Source organism: Dendropsophus ebraccatus, chromosome 3 (assembly GCF_027789765.1).
Source record: "Dendropsophus ebraccatus isolate aDenEbr1 chromosome 3, aDenEbr1.pat, whole genome shotgun sequence".
Classification (NCBI taxonomy): Eukaryota; Metazoa; Chordata; class Amphibia; order Anura; family Hylidae; genus Dendropsophus; species Dendropsophus ebraccatus.
This window is the reverse complement of record NC_091456.1, coordinates 14,527,808-14,548,646: the sequence shown is the minus strand read 5'-3', so window position 1 is coordinate 14,548,646 and position 20,839 is coordinate 14,527,808. Positions and strand designations below refer to the sequence as shown.

Below are 20,839 nucleotides of genomic sequence, written 5' to 3'. Positions count from 1 at the left end.
TTTAAAATAAAAATTACCGGAGTACCCCTTTAACATTCTTTTTGCGGGGGTCCAGCTGTATTTTTAGGGCATTATTGTAGGGAGAACACGAGTTAGATTTTTATTGGTATTAAGGGGGAATGCACATAAAAGTATCTCCACATCTTTACCCTTTTACTGTATTCATCGTATAGGAAAAGTTTCCACTGACACTTCCATCATCTCCTTATGTTATTTGCGTCAACACGAAATTCTGAGAAGCTGCCGGTAATACAGAGATGAGTAAGTGCTCCATCCACGTCCCCTCTTACTGCAGAACGTCCCCTCTTACTGCAGAACGTCCCCTCTTACTTCTGCAGACTACTCATCCATGGACTGACAGCTGTACTATACAATTCTCTATCTGTGCTGCTGCAGAACATCATTACACTCACTGAAGACGTGTATCAAACGTGGTATAAATGGCCGGCCTAATAGATATAGCCTCATAGATACTATATACTACTGAAAGGAATGAAAATATAATGCATTAACCCCTTCATGACCAGCAGTGTTTTCTTAGTCTATCAAAGCCTCCCCCCCTTCCCCGTATGGAAGTTCTTCATATGCACACATCCTGACAATGTATACTAAAGAGATGTTCACACACATGTAACCCGGCTGCAGATTTCACCTCCTATTTTTACAGGATATAATCCACAAAATATAATCTAAAAATAAAGTGATACTGCCACTCCCTTTACTCTTGCTTCTTTTCATCGGTGGACAGGGTCATCTAGGCGGGGCTTCACAGCAGTTGGGCCCAACTGACATGAAGCTCCGCCTAGGTGACACTGTCCACCGATGAAATGAACTGATTTAAAGTGTCACTGTCGTTTACATTTTTTTTGTTTTGCAGAAATCAATAGTACAGGCGATTTTAAGAAACTTTGTAATTGGTTTTATTAGCCGAAAAATGCATTTTTAGCATGAAAAAGCAGTTTGAAGCTCTCCCCCGTCTTCATCGTTCTCTCTTGGAGAGAGGAGGGGTAGAGGGAGATGAGGCACCAAAACAGGACAACAAAGAGTTAATTTACAGCGACATCACCGGCTATCTCCTCTAAAGTCAGTGAGTACCAGCTTTCACACAGCTCCTACTGTGTAATCCTTTGTTCTCTGCTGGCGACTAATCTCCCCCCTCCCCATAGGTTACACAGGGCCTGACTGATGTAAAAGAGTCGAGATTTCCTGATAATGAGCAGTGAATGAGAGAGAGGAGGGAGCGGGGGGACCTGGGGAAAGTCTTTTTGAATGCAGATAATTGCATATTTGCCTAATAAACCCAATTACAAAGTTTCTTAAAATTGCGTACTATTGATTTCTGCAAAAAAACAAACACAGTGACACTTTCAGGGTGCCTTCACACACACTGGATCCACAGGTCATTTCACACTGCGGATTCGCAGCGAAATCCGCTGCAGATCCAGTGTCAATGTATCCCTATGAGAATACATACTCGCAGCGGGAATGACAACCCGCTGCAGTATGTAAGTAACCCCCCCCCCCTCTGGCTTGCTTTATCGTCTGCACGTCCCGCTCAGCAAATCAGTGTATTGCCCCGCTGCAGCCACTGATTGGCTGAGCAGAACGTCCTGCCGAGAACCACCGAAGCAAGCCAGAGCGGGGAGGAGGTGATGTATGCTCTGGCCGCCGGGGGGTTAACTTACATACTCGCAGCGGAATTGACATCCCGCTGCGAGTATGTATTCTCATAGGGATACACTAACACTGGATCCGCAGCGGATTTCTCTGCGAATCGGCAGCGTGAAATCCGCTGTGGATCCGGTGTGTGTGAAGGCACCCTTAGAGCATAAAGAGAAGCAGAAAATTTTATGCAGGTAGAATGTGTGTGTGTTATATATAGTGCAGCAACTAAGCTTGTGGATGGTGCTGAGAGCTGCACATGGAGTAAGGGAGGGGGGGGGGGGGGGGGGGGGGGACAGTATCACTTTAAAGCGACTTTCAATCACTTTCAATCCAAGATCTGTCCTGGGGTCCGTTCGTCAGGTGATGCAGTTATTGTCCAAAAAAACAACTTTTAAACTTGCAGCCCTGTGTCAGATTGGCGTGGCCTAGAGTGTCTGCATTAGACTGGCCCACCCTCTCTCTGTCCCTCCTCCCCACCCTCCTCATCATTAGGAATGCTCCAGGCAGATTTCCTACTATTCATCAGCTGTGTGAATACTGAACATGGGCCGGATCGTTAAGGCACCTGTGAAATGTTCAGACAGGTGTAAATGTTCCAGTGGCATTCCTAATGATGAAGAGGGTGGGGAGGAGGGACGGAGGCTGGTGTAAAGTTAGGGCACAGATACTCTAATCCCCGGCCGTTAGACACAGGGCTGCAAGTTTAAAAGTTGTTTTTTTAGGACAATAACTGCATCACCTGCCGAACGGACCCCAGGACAAATCTTGGATTTAAAGTACAGAGAGTCACAGCTCAATGTGTCCACCAATCACATGACTGCCTTCTCTGTGAGCACAGATGACCTGGACTTCCTGAACTTAGTCTCTTTTTTTTGACCAGCACAAGACTAAAAAGCTTTAGGAGACTGGACCTAGATACAAGTAAGTATAGCTTTGTTTTACAACATGATAACAGACAACAGTATGATTCAGTAACGTTTAGCAAAGTTAGGAACAGGTTCAGAAAGATGGCAGCTGCCCTCTTTCGGTGTCCTCAGCCTCCTCCAGCAGGTTCAGTTAATCACTGACAGACTGATACAGGACAGCGCGGCAGCCAGTGACTGGCTGAGCAGGCTGTCACTCGAGAAAGGAGTGACATCCTGCTCAGCCAATTACTGGCCACGGCACTGTTCTGTCTCAGTCTGTCAGTGATTGGCTTAATAGGATTTGGGTGGCTGTGGGGGACAACAGACAAGAAGAACACCAGGGAAGCATGGATAGGTGAGTATAGATGAGAAAAAAATTTGAACCAAGAATTGGCTCAGACAAACCCAAACTTTACGTTAAAGTTTGGTGAACCTGCCGAACTTAAGTTTTGAAAAGTTCGCTCATCTCTACAGATGATTTATTAAAGTGAATGGTCACCATATCCTGAAATAAAAAAAAAAAAAAAAAAAAAAAGAGAAGTGGAAATGATTTTTTTTTTTTAATGAGGAAGAATATGCGGTTCACTGAATAAGAGGAAGCTGTGACCTGATCAGACATTTCATGTGTCATGGGGAATTAACCCTTCGCAACCCACATCCTGATGTAAAAAAAACAAACCTCAGGCTCGTCATTGATTCTGGACGACGTCCGTGATGAGTAAGCTGAAACTCTGCTACTATACCTGGCACTGTCAAGCACATTGCCCATCACCCTGTGCTTTTCCTCATTCTTCACATCTTCGTTTATATCCGTCCCACCGAAGATGACCCCAAACGGTATTCTGCTACCTGAAAGGAGGAAGAAAACCGAGAAGACGTTAGTCAACTCTTAGAGTTATTGTGGCACTCGGTATAATTTATGTGATCGATACACGAGGCTGCAGTGTCCTATAGAGGTGGGCACATAAATAGAAGAACTTATTCATATGCTCACATATAAAATTATTATTATTATATTGTTTTTAAGTTTTCTATGTTTAAATCAACATTATACATATGGCCACTAGTTGTCTCCCTTCCTGTCAAACTGTGCTCCATGCTCCCTCTAAGCCGATATTTGATCTTTTCTCTGTTAAAAAAAAAGAAAAGAAAAAAGAGAGAGTGACTAAGCGTGCATAGAGTGGGATAAGCCTTCACTGCGGCTGTGTACAGCTGTTGTGTGTCCACATTCAGTAGCAGAGAATCCTGGGGGTACTTGCACTGTATGGTAAGCTCTCCTGTCACACAGCACCAAAACCTCTGTAACCACACAGTGACATCATACTGACTGAGTTGTTGCATAACAAAGAGCATTGTCTCCTGGCAAGCTGCAGAGCTGATAATAGAATTAGCCTAAGGCAATTGCCCTCAGGTGATATACAACCTGCATGATGTACAGACAACTTTTCTTGTGTGACCGCGCAAAGGACTGGGACTTCCTGTGTTTGGTCTGTTTTTTTTCTTGAGCAGAGAAAAGACATGAAGCACAGTATAACGTTGATTTTAAAGGGGTTATCCAGTGCTACAAAAACATGGCCACTTTCCCCCTACTGTTGTCTCCAGTTTGGGTGGGGTTTTGAAACTTAGTTCCATTAAAGTAAATGGAGCTTAATTGCAAACTGCACCTGAACTGGAGACAACAGTAGGGGGAAAAGTGGCCATGTTTTTGTAGCACTGGATAACCCCTTTAACATAGAAAACATAAAATATAAATAAAAATAAATAAATAAAGAGAGTATATAGCAAAACTGCTGGCAATCACAAGCCCTGTTGATTTCTTTAAAAAACGTTCCACAACAGGTACACTTTAAAAAAATATATATAAGCCTGTCCCTATCATATGCGCTAACAACAATGCGTCTATGTCACATTCCTGCCCTAGTTTGTCAGCTGACCCTTCTTCCTGCATTCTATTCACAGTTCTACAGGCGACATTTGTATCAGTCTTCAGGATTTTTTGCGTACTACAGAAACTAAGGGCTTGTTCACACTTTTAAAGAAGCATTAAAGTAGCAGTCCAGGTTTTTTTTTCATTTTTTATTCTCAACCCCCCCCCCCTGGAACAAGGTGGGTGGGGGAGAACACTAAACACATTAATATTTCCCCACATCATTTTTTTTTCCCACCAAATGTGCCAAACATTATGGGGGAGATTTATCAAACATGGTGTAAAGTGAAACTGGCCCAGTTGCCCCTAGCAACCAATCAGATTCCAGATTCAATGAAAGGTGAAGTCTGATTGGTTGCTAGGGGCAACTGAGCCGTTATATTTACATGACACTCCCTTTTTTAGGTCGAAAAATAAATAAAATTGTTACCAAGTAGAAATCTTCCGGCTTTGTACAGGTGGATGGCCAGTCCTGCCTCGAATCTCCTCTGAGCGATCAGTTTTGCTACCTCCAATGGGCTCTGCACTCCGTCTGCGTCTCGGAGCTCGCACTCATGTCCCGCTGCTTCAACATGGCTCCTGAATATTACAAAGCAAGAAAAACTATTTGGCTAGGTTCACACGGCATTTTCAGCATCCGTGTAACGGATCCGTTTTTTTTTAACAGTCCAAAAAGTAGTGTCAACAGTACTTTATTGTGCGTAAAAAAAACGCATCCGTTTTGATCAGTTTTTTTTATAATGGAAGTCAACGGAAAAAAGGATCAAAAACGGATGCACACAAATGCATCCGTTTTTTGCAATCAGTTTTTTGCAAAAACCTGTTCCGTTAAATGGGTGCTGAAAACCAGGGTGGATAAAAATCAATGTTTTAAAAAAATAAAAATAAAAAAAATAAAAGTCGGATTTTCTTTTATTTAAAGGGGTAGTGCGGCGGTAAACAATTATTCACAGAATAACACACATTACAAAGTTATACAACTTTGTAATGTATGTTATGTCTGTGAATGGCCCCCTTCCCCGTGTCCCACCACCCCCACCCGTGTACCCGGAAGTGTGGTGCGCTATACATACCTGTCACGGGCCGACTCGTCTCCGATCTTCAGTCTGCGATGTCGTCTTCGGACGGCCCGGCCGAATCCCTCCGAGCGTCCTGAGTGCCGGCCGCCCTCTGCCGCGTCATCAGCTGCTCAGCCGCGATTGGCTGAGCCAAACTGTGCTCAGCCAATCGCGGCTGAGCATCTGATGACGCTGAAGAGGGCGTCTGGCACTCAGGACGCTCGGAGGGATTCGGCCGGGCCGTCCGAAGACGACATCGCAGAGGAGTCGGCACGTGACAGGTATGTATAGCGCACCACACTTCCGGGTACACGGGTGGGGGTGGTGGGACACGGGGAAGGGGGCCATTCACAGACATAACATACATTACAAAGTTGTATAACTTTGTAATGTGTGTTATTCTGTGAATAATTGTTTACCGCCGCACTACCCCTTTAAATCGGATTTTTTAGATTTAAATCAATTTTTTTTTATTTAAATCGGATTTTTTACAATAAACTGCTTTTTGAGGAAAATATTTTACCATCCAAAGGTTCTTCCACCATAAGATAAAGCTGAGTTGTTTAACTCAGTAGAATAAAGGCTGTATATGTGTAACCTTCACAATGCCATGCTCTTCCAGAGATTTCTGTAGGATTAGTGGGCAGTTTCTCTCCTATATTATCACAGACGCTCGCTTTACTTACGCAGTTCTCAAAACTGAATTTGACTCCGCAGAGGTCCCAGCCTCTTCTTCACAGCAAAAATGTTACAACATGAACAGAGTTGAGAAATAGACCTTAAAGAGGTGCTCCAGCGTGGGGGCACTTTTTTGGGGGGACCGGGGAGGAGGTGGCTGAAATAAAAGACGTCTACTTACCTCCCCGGTTCCAGCGGCGGGTCCCGCATCACGGCGCTCCGGTCCCCGGTTCCCAGCCGCTTCCGGGTGTCTGACGCGGGCCCGAGACGTGACGTCTCAGGTCCGCTCAGCCACTCAGTGAAGGAGGCGGGATCCGAGCGGACTTCAAATGGATCCCGCCTCCTTCACTGAGTGGCTGAGCGGACCTGAGACGTCACGTCTCGGGGCCGCGTCAGACACCCGGAAGCGGCCGGGGACCGGAGCGCCGTGATGCGGGACCCACCACTGGAACTGGGGAGGTAAGTGGACGTCTTTTATTTCAGCCACCTCCTCCCCGGTCCCCCCAAAAAAGTGCCCCCCCCCCGCCGGAGCACCCCTTTAATCCTATTGTTCTACAAACCTATGAATACAGAATCAACCCCTTCAGTGCCAAGTCCAAGAAGTTAGACAATATGTTTCTGATTGTTTGGAGTGGAATAGATCTGCACAAATTAGTTAACAAACATGGATGTTTGTTTAAGCAAATAACTTATGCTGTAATGTTGTTATTGTTTCAGTTGAATAAATCTATTTAAATTGTTATTATGTCAGGATTATTTTTCTCCTTCCCAAGTACAACAGAAAAGTGGTGTCCAAATATGAATGATTAACCCATTAAACTGGGGAGAAAAAAGTAATATAAAAAAGTGATTCTAAAAATCTTCATCTACTTGCATGTTAAAACAGCAAGAACTAGTTTAGGTAGAAACTTTGATTGAAATCAAGCCTTACTGACTAGTGATTTAAATCAAATCCACCCTGCTGAAAACGCAGTGTGAACCTAGCCTTAGGAAGAAACTCTATTATAGCAAATTTGTGCAAAGCTAAGAAGGTCAGTCCTAACAGGGTACAAAGGCCATCCCTGTACACCTTATGGTTGTTACATCCCCGCATGGTAAATAGGTTTCTGTTTGATGCAAACGGCTTTAGGTCTCACTCACAACTGGCTATCTATTAGTGTGGGAGAGGAGGTTCTCACAGCCTGACAAGATGATGAGGATATTACACTACTCACATGACTTTTTAAGATGTGGGAATGCTTAAAATGTTACTGTCATTTATTTATTTATTTTCAGAAGTCAATAGTACAGGTGTTTTTAAGAAACTTTGTAATTGGGTTTATTAGCTGAAAAATGCATTTTTCCCCCTCGACATGACAGCACCAACCAGAGAGAGGGACCCCGCCTCCCCAGGGACAGGAACCTGAAGAGATAAAAGAGCAGGCCCTCCTCTTCCTCCTCAGTGGTTTCCTGTCCCTGCGGGAAGCCTGAAGGAGTAGGAGACCGGAGCTCCCTCTATTCCCTGGGGCTGTAAGCTGAGGGGGATGCTCTAGAGGCCGTAGTTCGGCCTAAGTCCTACTCACCCCGGAGACTGAGGAGACATCGGGATCAGTTCCCAGTCAGGCCGGACGGTATCGGAGCTCCGGGGAAGCGCTGTGGCGCGCCGGAGGGTCCGGAGGATTGAGGCCTAGTGTCGGAACTTCCGGAAGTGACGCGCGGTGACGCGTCTGGAAGTTCCGGAAGCCGCGTCACACGCCGGAAGAGCGCCGGATGCCGGAGGCTCTTCAGTGAGGAGCGCTCGTGGTGTCATAAAGGCGAGAGTGTGGCGCAGGCAGTTGGGGGTGAGAAGGCCGGTCACGAGACGCAGCGATGAGTGAAAGAAAGGAATCGGAGCGGACGGCAGAAAAACCCAGGGTACCAGGGGGCTGAGGGTCACTCGGAGGTAAGACAAAAAATCTCTCAGGGAGCTGACAATATGGTGTTTTCTTAGGAAGAGGAGGTTAAGAGGTCCTCAAAATCTACTAAGAAAGAATGTAGGATCTGTAAAGTCAGGTTACCGGCTGATTTGGATCGTCCTACATGTGACTCCTGTGTGAGCAAGATGGTGTCAGCAGAAGTCCCTAATATGTCTACCTTGCTAGCATCCATGAAGTGAGTGATTCCTCTGTTGTTGCCCAGTATATTGCTGGTGAAAAGTCAGCACATAGCTAAGGCGTTTTTTGTGTTTTTCCTATTTTTAGGGAGTTGATTAAAACGGAAATCCAGAACTCTCTAAAAGTAGTCCCACCTGTGGCAGCCCCTCTGGTTGTGGAGGCTGGGGGCCCCTCGCATGCAGGTGCGGGTTATTCCGATCAGGAGACGGATGGGGCAGAAAATAATACCTCTGAAATAGAGGAAGCTAATGTGCCAGAGGAAGATGCTGGAGGGAAGCCATTGTGCCCCTTAGAGGATGTGGACTTTTTAGTTAAAGAGGTCCGAGCTACTATGCAGCTGGAGGAACAAGTAGCGCCTAAGTCAATCCAAGATATCATGTTTGGGGGGCTAGAGGAGAAAAAGAAAGTAGTCTTTCCAGTCCACAGAAGCATATCAGCCCTTATTAAGAGGGAATGGTCCAAGCCTGATAGAAAGGGGTTTGTGCCCAGAGCGGTAAAAAGGAAATACCCTTTTAACGACTCAGAAAATCCAGGGTGGGTCCATCCCCCAAAAATAGATGTGGCCATTGCCAAGGTCTCAAAGGGAACTCTCCCGTTTGAAGATCTGGGCACCTTGAAGGACCCAATGGACAAAAAAGCGGAGGGGTTCTTAAAGAGAGCTTGGGAAGCCACAACAGAGTCCTTTAAGCCGAGTGTAGCAAGCACTTGTGTAGCTAGGGCTATGTTATTATGGTTGGCACAGATGGAGGAAGGGCTGCAGTCTGGCGAGTCTAGAGAAAATCTGTTAGCATCCCTGCCCAGGCTAAAAAAAATCAGCATCCTTTTTAGCGGATGCGTCTGCGGATGCCTTGCGGTTTTCCGCAAGATCCGCAGCCCTATCCAATTCAGCCAGGAGGGCCATATGGTTAAAGAATTGGGCCGGAGATGCTGTGGCCAAGACAAAATTATGTAACATTCCCTGTGAGGGAAATACATTATTTGGTTCGGTGCTAGAAGATTTATTAGAAAAAGCAGGGGACAAAAAGAAAGGTTTTCCCTCTACTTATCAACCAGGAAGGTTCCAGTCCTTTCGGGTACAAGGAAGGGGAAACTTCCGGGGTCGAGCTGCAGATAGATCAAGAGGAAGAGGGGCATCCAGAGCTAGGGGATACCTCTTCAACCAGAAATCGGACATGGGGAAGAAGCCAGCCGGCCAATAATTCAGAGCAAGTAGGAGGCAGATTGAAGTTTTTTTTTAGTGAATGGGAAAAGATCTGCGGTAGCAGTTGGGTTCTCAGTTATATTAGAGAAGGAGTTAGTTTTGATTTTGTATCATTACCCCCTACCCGGTTTTTGGTGACAAGAAGTCACATGGGAGAAATAGGTCAGAAGACCTTAGAGGGGGAAGTTATTTCTTTGATAAATAAAAATGTCCTGGTACCAGTGCCAGAGGCTGAAAGGTGTCATGGCTTCTACTCTAGCCTTTTTTTGATCCAGAAACCGGATGGCTCCTATAGAGTTATCATTAATTTAAAACCATTAAATAAGTATCTAAGATACCAAAAATTTAAGATGGAGACGGTCAAGTCTACGGTTAATTTACTTAGCAAAGATTGTTTTATGGCATCTATTGACTTAAAGGATGCCTACTTGCATGTCCCTATACACTCACAATTTCAGAAGTACCTACGTATTGCTATATGTATAAATGGTTCTTTGTTTCACCTTCAGTTCCAGGCTCTTCCCTTCGGCATAGCGATAGCACCCAGGGTGTTCACCAAAATCGTGGCAGAGATGGCAGCGCATGTCAGGGAAGGGCCAGGTCTGTTCATCCCTTATTTAGACGATTTTTTGTTGGTGGCTGAATCAGCAGAGTTATTACAGTCACTAGTAGATAGAACTTTAGCCATCCTAGGTAGGCTGGGATGGATTGTAAATTATGAAAAATCTTTTTTGTCTCCAGCGCAAAGGAAAAAGTTTCTGGGGATCGTTTTAGATTCTTCTGTTCAAAGGTCTTTTCTGCCAGAAGAAAAGATCCAGAAAATACAATCCACAGTGTCGCTGGCAGTAAGAAATCCCAGGCTCACAATCAGAAGGGGTATGTCCTTGCTGGGGTTATTTACGGCAGCTATTCCGGCAGTCCCATGGGCACAGACACACTCCAGGCCCCTTCAGACATACCTCCTAGATCTTTGGGACGGATCCCCGGGAGGGCTAGATAGATCCATAGTGTTGACAAAGGAGGTTGTGAAAAGTTTATCCTGGTGGTTGAAGACAGAGCATCTTTCAGTGGGGTTATCCTGGGTCAGGAAATGTCCTTTAGTCATCACTACAGATGCCAGCCCCTCAGGTTGGGGAGCCCACTTAGGTAGTTTGGATTTTCAAGGATCATGGGATAGTTCCTTTGAGGAAAGATCATCAAATTTTAGAGAGTTGGCAGCAATCAGTGAGGCTCTTAAGAGGTCAGAGGAGTATATTAAGAACTCAAATATTAATGTGCTTACAGACAACTCCACAGCGGCTGCCATAATAAACAGGCAGGGTACCACAAGAAGTAAGAGTTTATTGAATCTGTCTTATAAAATTTTTGCCTTTGCAGAAATAAATCTCCTAAGCCTCTCGGCTGTCCATCTAAAGGGATCGCAAAACATAAGGGCGGACTACTTAAGCAGAAATCGTTTAAAACAGGGAGAATGGAAGTTGAGCCGACAAATCTTCCAAAAGATTGTGCGTCTGTGGGGAAGTCCGGAGGTGGATTTATTTGCAACCAGGGAGAATCGGCAGATAGATCGGTTCTACTCACTGTCCCCCATGGACAAGCCGATGGCGGTGGACGCCCTGTCACAGACATGGGGGTGGGATCTAGCGTATGCCTTCCCGCCAATAGCCATTCTCCCAAGGGTGTTAAGGAAAATCAGACAGGATCAAGCGAGAGTCATTCTGATCGCCCCGTTTTGGCCGCGCAGGGCCTGGTTCTCAGCCCTCAGAGATTTGTCAATTGCGGATCCGTGGGTGCTGCCAGAACTACCAGACCTACTATCTCAGGGCCCGATTCTGCATCCACAAGCACAACATCTACACTTGACGGCTTGGCTCTTGAGAGGATGATTCTTAAGAGCAAGGGGTTATCAGATTCGGTAATTTCTACCTTGCAGCTGAGCAGAAAGCCGATTACCTGCAAGATTTATTTCAGAATCTGGAAAACTTTCTTTAATTTTGTGGGAACAAGACAGTTAGATTTTAGTAGTCCAAATATAGCGAAGATTCTTGATTTCTTACAGAAAGGGTTGGAGAAGGGGTTAAAACCAGCAACCCTGAAAGTACAGGTGTCTGCGCTAGGGGCATTGTATGATCAACAGCTAGCCAGACATCCTTGGATTATGCGTTTTTTTAGAGCTTTAGTAAAAATATGTCCCAGGGTAGTGAATAAAACTCCTCCATGGGACCTAAATGTGGTCCTAAATGCCTTAATTAAAGGGCCCTTCGAGCCATTGACGAAAGCTTCCCTTAAGATTTTAACGTGGAAAACAGCCTTGCTTGTGGCAATTACTTCAGCCAGAAGGGTTTGTGAGATAGTCCACCTGTCTAGTTCAGAACCTTACACAAGAATACTTTCAGATAGAATTATCTTTAAACCAGACCCCTCTTTTTTACCGAAGGTAGTCTCTAATTTCCACCAAACACAAGAAATAGTCCTCCCATCCTTCTGTGATAATCCCAGGAATGATAGGGAAAAAGAATTTCACTTGCTGGTTGTAAGGAGGACAGTGATTAAGTACTTAGAAATAACAAAGCAGTTTAGAAAGACAAATTCCCTGTTTATACAGTTTGCGGGTCCTAATAAGGGTGATAAGGTGTCTAGGGGAACCCTAGCTAGGTGGATTAGGCAGGCTATATGTATGTGTTACTCGTCTTCTGGTCTGTCTCCTCCTCTCTCTGTAAAGGCCCACTCTACTCGGGCAGTGGCCACCTCCTGGGCCGAAAGGGGAGACGCCTCGCTAGATCAAATTTGCAAGGCGGCAGTATGGTCGTCACCACACACTTTTTTTCGTCACTATCGGTTAGATCTTTCTTCTGCCTCGGAGCTTGCTTTTGGGAGAAAGGTGTTACAAGCGGTGGTCCCTCCCTAAAATTCCATCTCTGGTATTCTCTCTGGTTGGTGCTGTCATGTCGAGGGGGAAAACGGAAATTACTTACGGTAATGATGTTTCCCGGAGTACATGACAGCACCATGGTATAACCCACCCTTTTCTTTTCTTTTCTTTTCTGTTCGGCTTCTGTTGGCACTAGGGTGTTCACAGGGTGTTAATGTCGGAATTGGTGATAGGGGTACGGTTATAAGAGGTTGTTGTAACTAATAATTCAGGCTCTCTTTGGTCTCGGAAATTCACTGAGGAGGAAGAGGAGGGCCTGCTCTTTTATCTCTTCAGGTTCCTGTCCCTGGGGAGGCGGGGTCCCTCTCTCTGGTTGGTGCTGTCATGTACTCCGGGAAACATCATTACCGTAAGTAATTTCCGTTTTATCATGAAAAAGCAGTTTGAAGCTCTCCCCTCTGTTTTCATGGTTCTCTATGGAGAGGGGAGGGGTGGAGGGAGATGAGACACTAAAACAGGACAACAAAGAGTTAATTTAGAGCTACATCACCGAGCTATCTCCTCTGAAAAGAGACTTTCACACTGCTCCCGCTGTGTAATCCTTTGTTCTCTGCTCTCTGCTGGTGACTAATCTCCCTCCCCTCTCCATAGAACAGACATGGCCCAAATGATGTAAAAGAGTCGAGATTTCCTGATAATGAGCAGTGAATGAGAGGGGGGGGGGGAGGACCTGGGGAAAGTCTTTTTAAAAGCAGATAATGACATATTTGCTGAATAGACCAAATTACAAAGCTTCTTAAAATCATCTGTACTAAAAAAAAAAAAAAAAAAAAAACAACGACAGAGATGACACTTTAAGAAAATCCCTTCAAACTATTAACTATGTGGTACTGAGCCCAGATTGTCTGTACAATATAAACCTGCTTGACAATAGATGCTGGAGGTGTGGTCCCAGCCCAGGCACTCTCTCAGATATATGGATGAACTGTCCATCTATTGTCCGTGTACTTGGATGCCATATTGGCTATGACCATGTTCCCCGAATTTAGGACAGTGTCTTATAATAATTTTGTGATTCCCTTGGAGGGAGTTTAGAAAGTTACCAGGCTCCAGCTGACAGACTACTTTACTACTAGTTGTCCCCTATACTTTGTGCCTTTATCCACATTGATCGTACTTTCACATACATCTTATCAGGTGCCTGAAATGTATATAGTTTGTCTTCGACCACATTTATAACCCCCCCCCCCCCCCACCACCCATGTACCACCTACTACTAGTTTTACTACTTAGGGTGGTATTACATAGGACAATTTTTCGGCGATTAACGATAAACAATCTCAAACGATCTTAATTGTTCACCCTATAATGGTGCGTTTACACAGGCAGATTTATCTGACCAATTTTAGAAGCCAAAGTCAGGAATGGACTTGAAAATACAGGGAATCTCAGTCTTTTCTTTATAATCTGCACCCTGTTTATAGTCTGTTCCTGGCTTTGGCTTCAAAAATCTGTCAGATAAATCTCTCATTACACAGGACGATGATCGTTGATTGCGGTTGTTCTTTCCTAGCTGATAGACTAGGGAACGAATGAGCAACATTATTACACCGAACGATGTTCGAACGATTTGTGAACAATTAACGATGAAAATAGGTCCAGATTCTATCAAACCATCAACGATTTCTCGTTGGTCGTTTAATCGTTGCCTGCTATTACACATAACGATTATCGTTCAAATCCGATCAATTGATTTTTTTTATCAATAATTGTCCGGTGTAAAACGGCCCTTAGAGTCCTGGGTCCTGATTTTTAACGATTAACGACTAACAATAAATGATCGCAAATTAAATTGTTTATCGGTAACCTAAAATCGCTCACCATATTACAGAGAACGATAATTAGTTACGATCGTTATTGCCATCATTACTATGGTTGTTTATTCCTTCTGATCCCAGCGAAACACTGAGCAATGTGCAATTACACTGAACGATTAGTCAACAAATGTGGAATTACAGAGAATGATAAACAATTTTAGGTTCAGATCTAAAACAACAACATACAAAGATTTTTCGATCGTTGCCTGCAATTACACAGAACGATTATCGTTTAAATTCAAACAATTAACGATGGGGGCCCGATAATATCTGTAAACGAGCGCCGATCTGCTAGATCGGCGCTTGTTTACTGGGCCTATTACACAGCCCGATAATCGTTTAACAAGGGCTGCATGGACATTGTTACCGATGTCCTTGCAGCCCTTGTTTAAACTGTATACATTACTTATCCATGCTGCTGGGCTCCTCTTCCTCTTTGCTTCTCCCTGGGTCCGCACACTCCAGCTTCAGAGCAGCCTGTCTCAGCTGACAAGCCACTAAGCCGGCCTGTGATTGGCTGAGCAGCCTGCTAGCTGAGACAGGCCGCTCTGAAGCTGCAGCGCGCGGGACCCGGGGAGAAGCACAGAGGAAGAGGAGCCCAGCAACCTAGATAGGTATGTATTCCTCTTTGCATATCGTCAGCCGCGCACTGCTATTACACGTAGCGGTGTGCGGTCGGCACCCGACGATTATAGGTCAGAACCTATATCAATAATCAGTCAATGACAACGATCATCGGCTGATCGTGGTCTTTATTACAGGGAACGATAATCGGCCGGATAGGGCCGATTATCGTTCCGTGTAATAGTACCCTTAGGGCCCTATTTCACCGGACGATTATCGTTCAGATTATCGTTAAATCGTTCTAATCTAAACGATAATCGTTCGGTTGAAATGCAGTTAACGATTAACGACCGAACGAGAAATCGTTGATCGCTTTATAAGACCTGGACCTATTTTTATCGTTGCTCGTTTGCAAAACGTTCTCATTGAGTAAGACGTCGTTCGGTCGTTCGCAATAGATACAAACGCAATAGCGAAGAAATAGCGAAGAAAAACGATCGCAATTACGATCATAAGTAACGATTATCGTTCCATGGAAATGACTGAACGTTTTCAGGTCTTTCGCAATATCGGTCGTTTGAGATCGTTAACGATTATGCGAACGATAATCGTCCGGTGGAATAGGGCTGTAAGAGTTGTAACGTTTCACTCTCCGTCACATTAGACGTGCGGCTGACTCTTCAGTGCCCCAGCACCAAGCTCTCCTTTTGTTTCTGACCTGATCCCGCTGCAGCCCAGAAAGGGTTAACAGCAGGTACAGTCATATCTTATCTGCATGTGTTATCTGCTTAACTACTGACCTCCAGTAGCTTCTGCTGTTAACTCTTTCAGATGCCAGGACTATTAGTGATAACACTATATTAGTAAGGTTTATGTCTTTGGGTGACAGTTTTATTTAATACAATTCTATGATACCAGAAAATACCCTTAGGGAGCCTTCTTATTCGGGGCCCCCCATCTTTAAGCAATACTGGAAAAGTGGCTACAAAGGAGGGTATACAGGCAGTGTCTCTACCAGAGGAGTCTCAGCTCTGCTACATAATAAGATATGGAGCCTCATTTCTCTAGTACACACAGTAACACAAGGACGGCTTCTGCCCAGAGCTACATACAACTATATATAAAAGGGGAAGTTACTGGGCGCACACAGGCCAGTGCTGACGTGGATCACCAAACCAGTTACACAAACATTCACTGAGAAGGAGAAGGAGAAGCAACCCATAACTACAGGGCATAAGGAAGTAATGTAGAGTTATTACAAGCAGGGCCGTATTACCAGCTGCTGCTGCCCTAGGCTCTAAACCTGAAGACGCCCCATCTTGGGGAGCGCGGGGGACAGTGGTTTCGGCCACATACATTCTCTACATGGAGAAACATTGTCTGAATTGCGGTTTTCATGGTTTTTAACGGCTTATAATATACATTTCCACACCAGCACCAGCACCGTCATGTTAACTTGTATATTTCTTTGGTAGAGTAAGGCCAGAAGTCTAACTCTAGGTGAAGTTCTAAAGGTCTCTAATACCTGCTCAGTACTGCTAAAGTGGGACTCCGGATTTTTCAAATCAACTGATGTCAGAAAGTTATACAATTACTTGTATATAATAATCTCCAACCTTCCAGTACTTATAAGCTGCTGTATGTCCTGTAGGAAGTGGTGTCTTCTTTCCAGTCAGATACAGTGCTCTCTGCTGCATTTTTATTTATTTTTATATGTTTTATTTATATAATGGGAAAGGGAGGTGATTTTAACTTTTATTGGGGGATGGGCTTTGGGGTATTTTTAAAAACATTTTGACTTTTTTTTTTTTTTTTTTACACATTTTAAGTCCCCTTGGGAGACTTTTACCTGTAATCATTAGATTGCATACACTGTACAATGCTATGCCATAGGCATAGCATTATCCAGTGTAATAGGCGTTCTGCTCATTACATCGGACCGCACGGTGGCAGGTGAGAGACCTCCAGCAGTGCGGTAAAACGATCGGGATTGCGGGGGTCACGATCGGTAAGTGACAGGGGCTGCCCCTGTCACTTACACTTAAAGTGTAACTGTCATTTCAGGGCCATTTTTTTGAAAACATTAAATATCAACAGTTCAAGCGATTTTAAGAAACTCTGTAAAAGGTTTTATAAACCAAAAGAGTTTCCTTCTGGACTGAAAAAGCAATCTCCCAGCCTCCCCCCTCACTGCAGATGAAGCAGGATTTCTGTCTCCATTATATGGCTATGGAGAGGGGAGGGGCTGTTAGGAGTGAGTGAGCACGGAGCAGTCCTGCAAAGCACAACACCCTGCAATCTTCTCTCAGTAAGTTCATAGATAAGCACTGACCTTTCTGACACCTGAATTTAGCGTTTTAGATGCCCAGAGAGTCTACAAACAGCTGACCTTCATGTCACCTCTTCCTGCTCCCTCATCTCCCTCGGCCCCTCCTCCCTTCATAGGCTTACAATGGAGAGAGCAGAACCCGTCTTCACTGGCTTCTCTGTAATGAAGACGTGTTTGCCTGATAATGCACAGATAAGAAGTCGGGGGGGGGGAGGCTGGGAAATTGCTTCTTGAGTACAGAAGGAGGCTTTTTTGGCTGATAAAACCTATTACAGAGTTTCTTAAAATCGCTTATACTACTGATTTCTGCAATAAAAAAAAATATGACAGTTACACTTTAACCCTTTGAGGACCAGGCCCAAAATGACCCGGTGGACCGCGCAAATTTTGATCTTAGTGTTTTCGTTTTCCCTTCCTCCCCTTCTAAGAGCTCTAGCACTCTCAGTTTTCTATCTACAGGGCCATGTAAGGGCTTATTTGTTACAGGAATAGTTGTACTTTGTAATGGCGTCTTTCATTTTACCATAACATGTATGATGGAATTCCAAATATATTATTTATAAAGATATAAATAGGTGAAATCGTAAATAAGAATGCAATATGGTAACGTTTGGGGGGTTCCTGTGTCTACGTAATGCACTATATGGTAACAGCGACATGATACTATTATTCTATAGGTCAGTCCGAACACAACCACATGCAGGTTACACAGATTCTCTAATGTTATATATGTATTTTTTAATGAAATCCTTTTTTTTGGCAATTAAATATTAATAAAATGGGACTATTGTGACGCTTATAATGGTTTTATTTTTTCACCTACGGGGCTGTATGGGGTGTCATTTTTTCCGCCATGATCTCTAGTTTTTATTAATACCATATTTGTGAAGATCGGACGTTTTGATCACTTTTTATTGATTTTTTTTAATATATAATGTAACATAAAATCGGTAATCTGCGCATTTTCCCCTCTTTTCGTGTACGCCGCTAACCGATCACAATGACGTTTGTTATATTTTAATAGATCGGACAATTACGCACGCTACGGTATATTATATGTTTATCTATTTATTTATTTTTATATGTTTTATTTATATAATGGGATAGGGGGGTGATTTAGACTTTTATTGGGGGAGGGGCTTTGGGGTAGTGTAATAGTGATTTGAATTTTTTTTTTTTTTACACTTTTGAAGTCCCTTTGGGGGACTGCTACATACAGTACTTTTGATTTGTACACTGATCATTGCTATGCCATAGGCATAGCATTGATCAGTGTTATCGGCGATCTGCTCATTGAGCCTGCCTGTGCAGGCTCAGTGTAGCAGATCGCCGTTCGGACCGCACGGAGGCAGGTAAGAGACCTCCGGCAGTCTGTTTCAACGATTGGGACCCCCGCAGTAACGCCTTAAACGATCGCGGCGTTTAAGGGGTTAATGACACGCGGCAGCGCGATCGCTGCAGCGTGTCATTACCGGTGAGGTCTCACCTGCTATGAAGCACGCTCCGCTCCGGAGCACGCTTCATAGCGGGAGAAACACCCAGGAAGTAAGGTTACGTCCAGGGTCGTCTAGGGGTTAAACGCCACAATTGCGGCATTTAAGGGGTTAATGTCATGCTGCAGCCTGCCATTAATGGTGAGGACCCGGCTACTAATTGCAGCCGGCCCCAATCTCCGCTCCGGATTGCGCTTTATAACACAGGACGTACCGGTCCGTCTTATGACGTCTAGGGGTTAAAAGGAATCTGTCAGCTGCAATTCATGCTCCAAACTGCTGACACTGTTAGATAGCTTTTAGATAAGGTAGATACATGGTACCTTTCCTATATCTGTCTGTACTTTCCTGATACCCTCTGTACTGAGTGCGGGTGCAGTGGAAGTCACCCATGATAACTCACTTGTGCTGCTGGTTATTCAGCGTTTAGATGAATAAATCCTTAGAAAAATCGTTAGAAAATTCATAAGAAAAAACGTTATACTGATGGTTTTTAACATCGCTTAAGCCCATCTCACACATAGGGTGAATCTTTGAAAGACTGTTTACACCAAGCGATCTGCAAATTTTTTGCCAACAGCGAATAACGATTTGAGAACTTGTTAAAAGATCAAAATGAAGGATTTCTCGCTCGTCGCTTGATCGTTCGCTGTGTTTACACAGAACGATCACTCAAATGCGGTCGTTATTGCGAAAATTCGGACGATAATCGTTCCATGTAAACACAGCATAATAATACGTCATGGACTACTACCCCTATCTTCCTCATTCTAACGATCAGCTATAGACTACTACCCCTATCTTCTCCATTGTAATGATCAGCCATAGACTACTACCCCTATCTTCTCCATTGTAATGATCAGCTATAGACTACTACCCCTATCTTCTCCATTGTAATGATCAGCTATAGACTACTACCCCTATCTTCTCCATTGTAATGATCAGCTATAGACTACTACCCCTATCTTCTCCATTGTAATGATCAGCTATAGACTACTACCCCTATCTTCTCCATTGTAATGATCAGCTATAGACTACTACCCCTATCTTCTCCATTGTAATGATCAGCTATAGACTACTACGCCTATCTTCTCCATTGTAATGATCAGCTATAGACTACTACCCCCATCTTCCCCATTGTAATGATCAGCTATAGACTACTCCCCCCATCTTCTCCATTGTAATGATCAGTCATAGACTACTACCCCTATCTTCTCCATTGTAATGATCAGCCATAGACTACTACTCCTATCTCCCCTCACTCTGATGATTAGCTATAGACTACTCCCCCTATCTTCCCCATTGTAATGATTAGCTATAGACTACTCCCCCCATCTTCCCCATTGTAATGATCAGCCATAGACTACTCCCCCCATCTTCCCCCTCAGCTGTCACTCACCGGATGCGGTCGGCGGTGGTGCAGTTGCCGGTGCTGGCTCTCAGGCAGGCTATCAGGAGGATCCTCATGGCTGACAGCTCACACACCCCCCGGGGCCGCCCGCCGCTCCTATCTCCGGTGTCTCGCAGCTGTCGCTCACCCGGATCTGTGACCCTTACATGACCCACACCCAGGGGAGGAGTGCGGGCTACCCGGCGATCACCTGCCGCCTGATTACACGTTGTCCATAGAGATGTATACAGTCCTTCCCTGAAATGTGCGCCCCCAGAAACAGCGCTCGGGCGCCGAGGTTCCTATGTGTGATGTAGGCCCGAGGGGTCTGTGTGTATACAGATATATAGGAATGTGGTGGATCTGCTCCTGTGTGTACAGCGGCGGGTGTGACAGCTCCACCTGCCCGGAGCCCGACTGTATAGGAGCCGCCATAGCCCTGTATATATCTATGGAGACAGCCTGCTGATACCTTATATATGTAATCTACCATAGCCCTGTATATATATATATCTATGGAGACAGCCTGCTGATACCGTATATATGTAATCTACCATAGCCCTGTATATATATATATCTATGGAGACAGCCTGCTGATACCTTATATATGTAATCTACCATAGCCCTGTATATATATATATATCTATAGAGACAGTCTGCTGATACCTTATATATGTAATCTACCATAGCCCTGTATATATATATATATATATATATATATATATATATCTATGGAGACAGCCTGCTG

The 20,839-nt window shown here is 44.5% G+C and overlaps 1 protein-coding gene across 2 annotated transcripts in view; it reads right to left on the bottom strand.

The window, feature by feature from the left end:
• Nucleotides 1-20,377, bottom strand: part of GLT1D1 (glycosyltransferase 1 domain containing 1) — a 92,025-nt gene extending 71,648 nt beyond the window's left edge. For both annotated transcript variants that reach the window (XR_011362262.1, XM_069964022.1), the window contains exons 1-3: nt 20,101-20,377; nt 4,928-5,076; nt 3,314-3,419 (exon numbers count right to left, since the gene is read on the bottom strand). Coding sequence is in view for 1 of the 2 variants with exons in the window: in XM_069964022.1 (XP_069820123.1) it covers nt 3,314-3,419; nt 4,928-5,076; nt 20,101-20,168 (323 nt within the window). In the remaining variant the exon portion in view is untranslated. The remainder of the gene's footprint in view (nt 1-3,313; nt 3,420-4,927; nt 5,077-20,100) is intronic.
• Nucleotides 20,378-20,839: the final 462 nt, after the last annotated feature.